Source organism: Microtus ochrogaster, chromosome 24 (genome assembly GCF_000317375.1).
Source record: "Microtus ochrogaster isolate Prairie Vole_2 chromosome 24, MicOch1.0, whole genome shotgun sequence".
NCBI lineage: Eukaryota > Metazoa > Chordata > Mammalia > Rodentia > Cricetidae > Microtus > Microtus ochrogaster.
In genome coordinates, this window is record NC_022024.1 from 32,301,764 (window position 1) to 32,311,453 (window position 9,690).

Consider the following 9,690-nt stretch of genomic DNA (forward strand, 5'->3'; position numbering starts at 1 on the left):
CATGTGGTGTGTGTGTATGCCATGCGATGCTATTATTTTCTGGTCTACTGGGGTATCTCAGAACGTCCTTACCTATGCTGATATCTTGAGGTGTTTTCCTATAGCAGAAGATGGGTACAGTGGCGCATACCTATAACGATTATATTCAGGAAGCAGAGGCAAGAGCATTGTTATAAGGTTCAAGCCTGGTCTACTCAGTGAACTCCTGGTCAGGCACAGGTGGTGAGAGACTAACTCAACAAAACAAACAAAATGAAACAAAAATTCAGGACGTCTTTCATCAAGAAAACAAAAGACGGACAGTGCTGATAAGGGTGTGAGAGAAGTGGACCCTTCTTCCCTGCTGGTGGGATTAGAAACTGGGATGGCCGTTATGGAAACGGATTTGGCTTTTTCTCAAAGCACTAAAAACAGAACTGTCACGTAATCAAGCTCCTAGGCCCATCCCCAGAAGAACTCGATAGCTTACCACAGGAAAACTGGCTCATCCATGGTATCATTGCTCTGCTCACAACTGCAAGGAAATGGAATCAACCCAGATGCCCATCAGTGGGTAAAAGGACACAGAAAATACGGGGCAAATACACTGTGGGATCATATTCAGGTACACATAAAAATGAAATCTTGGCTTTTGAAGGAAATAGATGCACGGGAGAATTTTATATTAAGCCAGGTAGCCAAAGTTATAAAGAAAAACACCACATGTTCTCTTTCATACGCGTACCTTAGCTTTTAACCTTCGTGGTTTATATTGATGTGTGGGTGAGTGGGAACTGGAAAGGAATCTACGAGAGGATTAAAACAGGAGGCTTCCAGGGAGAGAGGAATAGAGTATATCCAATATAGACATAAAATGGGACCTTTAGTGGTGGAAAGGTTTAAGCAGGATTGGGGAGAGAGAGAGAGAGAGGAGGGACAGGAAGAGCTGGGGGAGAGTCAGCTGGAACCGTGGATGAAAACGTTCTAAAGAACCCTGTCGCTTTAAAGATGAGGCTCCAGCAGTTCTCGGAAAAGGTCGGGCTTTGACCTTTCTGATTTTGCTCTATTGTAAAACTGTTTATAAATATTTCACTAATTACAAAAAGAGAAAAGCAACAGTTGTGTGTGCATAATGTGTGTGAGTATGTGTAAATACTGTGCGTGTAAATAATACTGTGTGTGTGTAAATACTACTGTGTATACATAATGTGTGTGAGTATGTGTAAATACTGTGTGTGTAAATAACACTGTGTGTGTAAATAATTGTGTGTGTGTGTGTGTGTGTGTGTGTGTGTGTGTGTGTGTGTGTGTAAAGAAGACTGGGATTACAGAAAAGGCAGCTACTGGTTTTCACTATCAACCACTTGGCCCTTTGAAAGTGTAGTTATCACTTGATGCAGTTTAGATTTAGTAAAGACTACCAAGGCAATCCTGAACCAAAATAATAGGGGGCCAAGTGTCACCACACCTGATTTTAAGCGACACTACAGATCTGTAGTAATAAAAACAGCATGGTACTGGCACAAAAAAACAGACACCTAGACCAATGGGGTAGAATTGAGTACCCACAAGAAGTCCAACAACTATAGTCACTCGATTGCTGAGAAAGATGCCAAAAATATACATTTTTAAAAAGGACAGCATCCCTCAACAAATAGTTTTGGGAAAATCGTATCTCACCCTCAGGAATACCAACCAGGTCCTGTTCTCTCACCGTGTAATACTCAGCTCTAAGTGGCTCAAGGACCTCAGCATAAGACGTGGTAACCCTAAAATTGTTAGAAGAAAAAGGAGGGGCATAGTTCAACTTCTAGGCTCAGGTAAAAGCTTTCAGAACGGCTTGGCAGCACAGGAAATGAGACTGACATTGGACAAATGTGGTCTCAAGAATTTCAAAGGCTTCTGTACAACAAAGGAAACTGTTAAGTGGGCGAATAGACAGCCCACAGAAAGGAGAAAATCTTTGCCAACTATTCATCTGACAGAAGAGTGCAGTCTAGAATACAGAAAGAACCAAAAAAATAAAAAAAAAAACCTAAACATTAAGAAAATAAACAACTCAATTAAAACTGGGCATCAGGACTGAAGTGAAAATTCTCAAAAGAATAAATGCAGATGGTTAGGAAACATTTTACAAAGTGCCTAGCATCCTGGGGCATCCGGAAAAAAACAAATTAAAACTACGTTAAGATTCTGGCTGAATCTCCCAGCATTCCTTAGCTGTCAGTAGTTCTTGGTGTAGGGTTGCGATGGCATGGCTTTCTTCATCCAACCTTTATCCCAGTTCAGCTAATGTTTGGGCAGCCAAGCTGGTGAGACTGGACAGGTGTAACCTCTGACACTCCTGGGAGACTCAAAATCGCAGGAAATTCCCTGGCCCTCTGCCATTTACGTCTCTCCAGCCCCTTTTCTTCAGTGTTCCCTGAGCCTGAGGTATGGGAGTCATGTTGAGATGCAGCTCTTGGGACTGGGACCACAGCTCTCCATTTGATTCTTTATGGCTTTCAGTAATGGAAAGAGACGTTTCCCTGATGAGGGTTGGCTCTCTGTTTGTTTTGGAGAGGTATTATATTTTGTCTATGTGGCTGCTGTGAACAGGATTGTTCCCCTTGTTCCTTTTTCAGTTTGCTTGTCATTGATAAATGGGAAGACTACTAGTTAATATGCAATAATTTTGAATTTTGTCGACCAAATGGTCAGCCCTGAAAGCACATATACAAGTAACATTATGTAGAAGGAGAAGGTTGTATTTATATATTAAGGAATGTGTGTATTCATGCATGTGTGTGTTTGTAAAATAATGAAGGAGTCCATAAATTTGAAAGAAAGCAAGGAGGGGTATATGGGAGAGGTTTGGAGGGAGGGGAGAAAAGAGCAAATTTAAATTGTAGTCTTAAAAGTAAAAGAAACAGTTTCAAACTTGTGCGGCTGTCATAAGAGCCTATTGCTTGGTAAACCAGAGTGTTTTCAAAGAGCTGAAGATGTCGTGAGGACTCCCATGAAATGCTGTCTCCTGGATGCAATAGGCTATCACACACATGACCTTATCGCGTCTGTGGCTACTGAACAAAATCAGGCCATCCCCCAAATCCTGGCATATATGGGATAGATGATCTCCAAGCCCAGCCCTTACAGAGGAGTTACTGACAATCGATAGTAGCCAAGGAAGGGTTGTGATCACGGGAACATTTTCCATAGTGCAGTGAGTGACACCACACCCCTACACATACTGACCATTCTTAGTGTGCTAACAAATAAATGCATAAAAAAACAAATCCGATGTGCAGTTCAAAGAGGGGTGTGTTGAAGCGTATCTACAGAAATTGAGTAGAGAATTGGGGGTGTAGATATGAACATACTACATAAAAATATACATAAATTCACACACACACATATATATACACATATATATGTATGTCTCAAAAATAAAGAAAAAGGAGATTTTGCAAAGTGATAATAAATGCTTTTTATATACTCTTATAGCTATCTATATATAACCTATCAAGGTACCTTCTTTTCCTCCTTTTTTTTTAAAAAAAATAGCAGTCTTTCTTATAGCATTTTCTTACATCTTGTGTATTAGGTAGGAATAGGAAAATCGAAGCATTTTGTAACCTATGACCATTACTGCCACTAATGAGGTAAAACCACAGTTAAAAGACTTCAACTGAGCAACGGCTGTAGTTGACGGCTTGTTCTGGGTATTGCAGCAGATAAAGGATGGACTCAGTGTGATCTGGGGCTGCAGTGAATTGCAGCTCCATAAGGGATGCTAACCACGATGAAGCAAATCTATATAAAGAAGGGTAGCATTCTCCATATACTCTGCATTCTTCATTCTGTGCTATGGACCTTAATCTTATGGCAAATATACATTAGGGAAAATAAAAAGAATAAATAGCTTCATGGGCTCAATAGAAGGAAACTCTATATTCACATAACGGGACCAAAAAAAAGAAAATCAGAGACAGAGAATGTGATCGGGCCTTGACAGTAAAGAGGGGATGCCTGTCTTCAGACAGCTGTGAGATGGGCCCCCTGAACCACTGGCTCTTCATTGAGAAAGACATGCTTGAAGTTCCGTTTTTGATCCCCTTGTATATAAGCATCTGACTAAAACCCAAGCTAGATCCAAATCTGAAGTGAACTTTTTTTTTTTTTTGCCACGTTTGTTTATACAGATGAAACACCTTTCATTAAATGTGAATGCCATTGCAAAGTTGCTCTTGTTGGCTCTGGGTTCACCCCTATCCAGGCAGAAGGGCCATGATGGCGAGTTGAGGTCTAACCTTGTCTATCCATCAAGCATGTGAAGAGTCAGTCACACATTTGGAGATCTTTCAGACTGATAGCCTTTTAGTCTGTTAAAATAGCTCAGGGTTGGGTGTATATATATATATATCTTTGAGGAATATTTTTAGTTTCTCTCTTTAACTACTTTAGTCTCCGTAGTTTTGTATTAGGTTGCATGTTTATTCTAATTTTTAAAAATGTTTCACTTGAGGAGCTGGAGGGATGGCTCAGCCAGCACTTGAGGGTGCTGACATAGGTCTAGGTTCCATTCCTGAGCTCACAAGCTCCCAGCTTGCATCCGTCTGTAACCCCTGTGCCCACGGACCCAGTGCTCTCTTCTGGTCTTGTTGAATACCAGACATGCACAGCATTCACAGAGATGCACAAAAAAGCCCACTCATACTTATAAAAGTTAAAAAAAAATGATTTGGAAGATGTTTGATTTGAATCTGTCTGTCATTCCTGTCTTGCCTCATGGACACTTCCGTACTCTGATATTTTGATCCCAAGCTGAAGGTGCTAGTGATTATGATGAGGGCCTTTGTGTAATAATCAATAAGTAAATAAATAAACGCAAGAAAAATCTATTGAATTTTACATATTAAAGCCATTGGCCATCAGCCAAGCACTGTATGCTAAAGCTGAACATGTTCAGTTTCAAAAATTGGTTGGAAAGCATTCTGGTGCTCTTCTCTCTCTCTCTCTCTCTCTGTCTCTCTCTCTCGTGGCGTGCTGACAAAGGTTCTGCCGTATCATTTTATACTATGTGTGTTCTAGAGTAGAGGGGGAAAGGTGCCTCGTGTCTTAAGGTTCCAGGCCTGATTTTAAGTTACACCATGAATGTTACCTCCTGCAACTTGGAGCCACTTTGTTAATCCCTTTTTAAAAAATTGCAATAATTTCGAGCCTCTTTTCAATTGAATACCACCTATAATTTAGCATTTATAGTCTATGCTGGGAGTCTGAATTCTAAAGTTGAAGTAGTCATCACCTTTCATTGGACCGGTTCAAAAAATTTCAATGTCTAAGTATGTTGTATGTTTGCTGTGTGAAGGAAAACACTAAGGCTAAAATGTAATGTTTTAACTTTTTCTGGTTATCTTCGGTACTCCTTGGCATATTCTGTTCCTGCTCTTCTTCTCAATCACATTAATACATACTCTCCTTTATTATCCGTGGCAACTTTTTTTTTTTTTTTTTTTTTTGGTTTTTCGAGACAGGGTTTCTCTGTGGCTTTGGAGCCTGTCCTGGAACTAGCTCTTGTAGACCAGGCTGGTCTCGAACTCACAGAGATCCGCCTGCCTCTGCCTCCCGAGTGCTGGGATTAAAGGCATGCGCCACCACCGCCCAGCCCGTGGCAAATTTTATCTATACCTGCATTCTTGGTGGTCTCCATGGCAAATGGACAGTACTCAATTATTATTTTGCTGTCTCCAGTGGGAGGTGTTTGTTCACAGACAGAACAAAGTAGAGATGGAAGAGCGTGAGAACGTTTCTGACCATCTGAACTAGCTGACCATGGAAGGAAAAGATTAATACGTTGTTTTTATTGTAGAATAGCAGGGAGAGTGTTTATTTGTCCTGAGGAGAAGCTGTCCCACGGGTAACTTGAGACGTTGCCACGAAGCAGTTGCGTGCATGGATCTGAAAAGTGTACTGCAGTGTCTATTGTATTAAACAGCATTCCCTGGCAGTTACAGGGTGCTCACTGGGGTTCCTGTTATTCCATATGTAGAAATCATTCCCTGGCAGTTACAGGGTGCCCACTAGGGTCCCTGTTTATTCGATATGTAGAAATGCGTAGATAACCATGTGTCCCTAATTAATTACTACGGGTGGAAAACAGAAATAGCCTCCCTTACTAAATATTGACTGTGACAGCTAAGAGATTTTCCATATTAGTTTCTTCAATCGTCGTGCTACATTATGAGGCTGTATTCATCAACCCTCATTTTCAGACAGGGAGACTGAGACCTGGGAAGGTTTAGTGTGACCGAGTCAGAACTTGGATGCTAGCATGTAGCTTTGCTTTTGCTCCACTGTGTTTCACACTCACGTCACAGCCTCATTCATTCATCCAACTCATACTTGCTGAGGGCGGACCCTGCAAGAGGCACTGTTCTAAGAGCTGGGGCCCCAGTAAGCAAAGACACCCCCTCCTAAGGCTCACCTTCAGCTGGGTTAAGGAACTCATGAACATGCTGTAAGACAGAGGCTATGACTTCTTATCATAGACTTTTTGTGATGTAACTGAAATTTTATGTGAGACTAAATATACATAGTATGTCTGTCTGTCTGTCTATCTATCTATTTATAGATATAAAGATATTGTTTGGGGGCTGGAGAGATGTTTCAGAGGTTGAGAGCGCTGACTGCTCTTCCAAAGGTCCTGAGTTCAATTCCCAGCAACTTCATGGTGACTCACAACCATCTGTAATGAGATCTGGTGTCCTCTTCTGGCCTGCAGGCAGATATGCCAGAACAAAGTATAAATACATACATACATACACACACACACATACATACATACATACATACATATTTAAAAACTGTTTCTTTAGAACACACGCTCACACACTGCATGCTACTATGGCATGCTCATTTTATTCACCGTGTTGACTGTGTGTTTTAGACTTTGTAGATTCTGAAAATTCAAAAGGTTCTTAGTAGGAAGTGTTGTTTGGTTGTGAGCCTAGCCTTGAATGGCGAAACCGACTCTTCCCCCTGGTCTCCATTGGGTCCCTCCCCTCAGAGCTCTGGGAACCCCACAGAAGAGTGGGAGGAGGAATTGTGGGAGCCGGAGGGGGAGAGCATGGGTGAGAACATGACCTGCAGGAATCAACTAAGCAGGGATCAGAGGGGCTCAGGGAGACCGAAGCGGCTGTCACGGGGCCCACATGACTCTGTGCTATGTCCTCTGTGTCTATGTTATGATTGTTGGCTTGTTGTTTTCGTGGGACTCCTAGCAGTGGGAGCGGAGGCATCTCTGCCTCTTTTGCCTGCTCTTGGGACTCCTGCTGGTTTCCCTTGCCCAGCCTTGCTCTGAGTGTTTGTGTCTAGTCTTTTTGTGTCTTCTGCCGTGTTCAGTTGATGTCACTGGGAGTCCTGGTCTGTTCTGGGACGAGTTGGGTGGGGGAAGTGGATCTGGGGGAGAGGGGATGGGGTCATGGGAGGAGTGGAGGGAGGGAACGTTATGGTCAGGATGTATTGTATGAGAGAAGAATAATTTATTTTTTTTTTAAAAAGTGTCATCAATGATAAAACTACTTTTTGGTGTCCTGTTTTATTTGGCCTAAGTGGATGTATGGGGCAGCAGAGAAAGGCCTTCTGTCTGTAGAACACACTCAGATGGTTGCACAAACCTCTTTCAAGAGGCATGATTTATTCTGTAACATGGATTGAAGGATCCTGCTACAGTTCTAATAAACACTGCAGCCGAGAACGCTCATTGTGAGCAGGAAATATTGATGCCCTGTTTTCTGTCATATTCTGAAGAACAAATCCTTACACAAGAATGAATTAGTATCATTTTGAAAAGAGGGACATCATGGAGTGTTTTCTTAAATGCCACATTCTATCTACATAGAGAAAATGAGAATAATCATAAGTTTCCATGATTGGAAGCTAAGGTTTTGTTTTAGCTAGGAAAAATGCCAGTAAACACCACGAAGCATGTCGCATTATTGAAGGCAGTTGTTTGATTTTCCACCGGAAATATTTTTGGTACATAGAGAGGGATGAGATGTGTGTCTTTGTCTTTTTTTCTCTGAAGTCACTTGTCTAAGAGAAGGGATCACTAGCAAGCTGTTCACTCAAGATGTTGATGTCTCTTCTCCTCGGGGGCCCTTAATGCTGGGCCCTCCTATGTCAGCACAAACTCCATGGTTATCTTTCATTTCCCTAGAAGGTGGAGTCGGTTTACAAGGCCACCAGCTGGATATGCAAATCCTTCCCGACGGCCCAAAGAGTGAAGTGGACTTTTCAGAGATTCTTAATGCAATACAAGAAAGTAAGTTTCACTCGAATTTTAAATTCACAAGAGAAAAAAGTCTTGTAATTCTGGGCAAGGGTAAAAGAACTAGCAGCTTGGATGTTTCAAAACTCAAAAGAATAACCCACCCATGTTGTAAAAAGGATGCTGTATGCAATAATCTTTTTTTGTTTTTTTGTTTTTTATTTTAGAATTTTTAATAACTAAGGAAACATTTTGTTTTGCAGCTAAACATTGACTTTAGACAAAAGTATATTATTTTGTTCCAAAATACTTTTTCCTAAAGTTTATATCATTGCTTGTATTGCCTTCAATCATCCTTTCTTTAAAAATAAAATTCTATGTTTACATTTGAAGAAAAGAAATGTAAGACAAAAAGAGAAAGAAATGTCATAAAGCCAGTTCTATATAATCATATATGTCAATAAAAGGATTGCAGGAAAGAAGCCACCAAAGAACCTCTGTCTTGACACTAACAACTCTAACAACAAAATATCCTTACTCTTAGAGACACTGGTGATTTAGTGTCTCAATGCAGTCATTTCCCCTTCAACTACCTGGAAATGACTAAACAGGACTTCTGTCTTTATCTCATTCCATTCCATGTATACATGCACATTATAGCAACTTTAGATTTCCCAAAGAGTTTGGCTTCGTATGCAGTAATCTTGAGACAAGAAAAGGCACTGTAATTGTTGTTTATTTTTAAAGCTGAGCCACAAGATATTGGGGTCTTTGGGGAATTCTGTTTACAATATTATGGTAGTTTAAAAAATATTAAAAATATTTAGGTCCAGGACATTTATAACCAAAGAAAAATCATTGTTAACAAATACAAATATTGTTCCTTGGCACAAATGCAAGAAGTAAGAACGACATGTTAGCCCACTAAGCCAAAATCAGAACCACACTGTCTAAAGCAAATGTGTGGGGTCATCAATGAAGGGCCGTGTCCAGGCATGAGCCCCTCCTTTCTGTTCATACCGACGATCAGCGGGAGGCATCTTCTTACACTGTTGCTGGTTTCCTTCTGTAACCGTCTCCCAGAGTCCTATTTTGATCCACACAGTTGCTCAATTATAGATTAAGCCCCGAACAAGCGGTTGTCACCTGTTTCACTAACGGTGAATTCTCTGCGATGACGTCAGTTGTCATCATACGACGCCGAGCTTGAAGAGTTTCTATCTGATCAGCATTTCAGAAAAAACAACTGGGGTTTTTTTTTTTCCTGCTTTTAAATTGCATCTTCATACCAGTTTCTTTCTGGGTTTGTGGCTCTGGGGATTGGACCCCAGAATGCAGGAAATGCTGTACTTCTGACCTCCAAGAGCAGAATTTCTTACGAATACTTATCGTTTCTATAGTTCTTCCCCCAGCATTGTACTGTTTTCTTGATTTTATAAACTAATGAATGGTTTGGTTGGGGG

The 9,690-nt window shown here is 40.9% G+C and overlaps 1 protein-coding gene across 9 annotated transcripts in view; it reads left to right on the forward strand.

Annotated features, from left to right (window-relative positions):
• Ano4 (anoctamin 4) overlaps positions 1–9,690 on the forward strand; it is a 251,949-nt gene that overhangs the window by 104,081 nt on the left and 138,178 nt on the right. For 5 of the 9 annotated variants that reach the window (XM_026784526.1, XM_026784523.1, XM_026784529.1 and 2 more), the window contains exon 3: positions 8,177–8,281. The exons of 2 other annotated variants lie outside the window; for them this stretch is intronic. In XM_026784526.1, the coding sequence (XP_026640327.1) occupies positions 8,177–8,281 (105 nt within the window). Of the gene's footprint in view, positions 1–8,176; positions 8,282–9,690 lie in introns of those variants that run through there. 2 more of the 9 variants (XM_026784525.1, XM_026784533.1) reach the window with 2 other exon arrangements.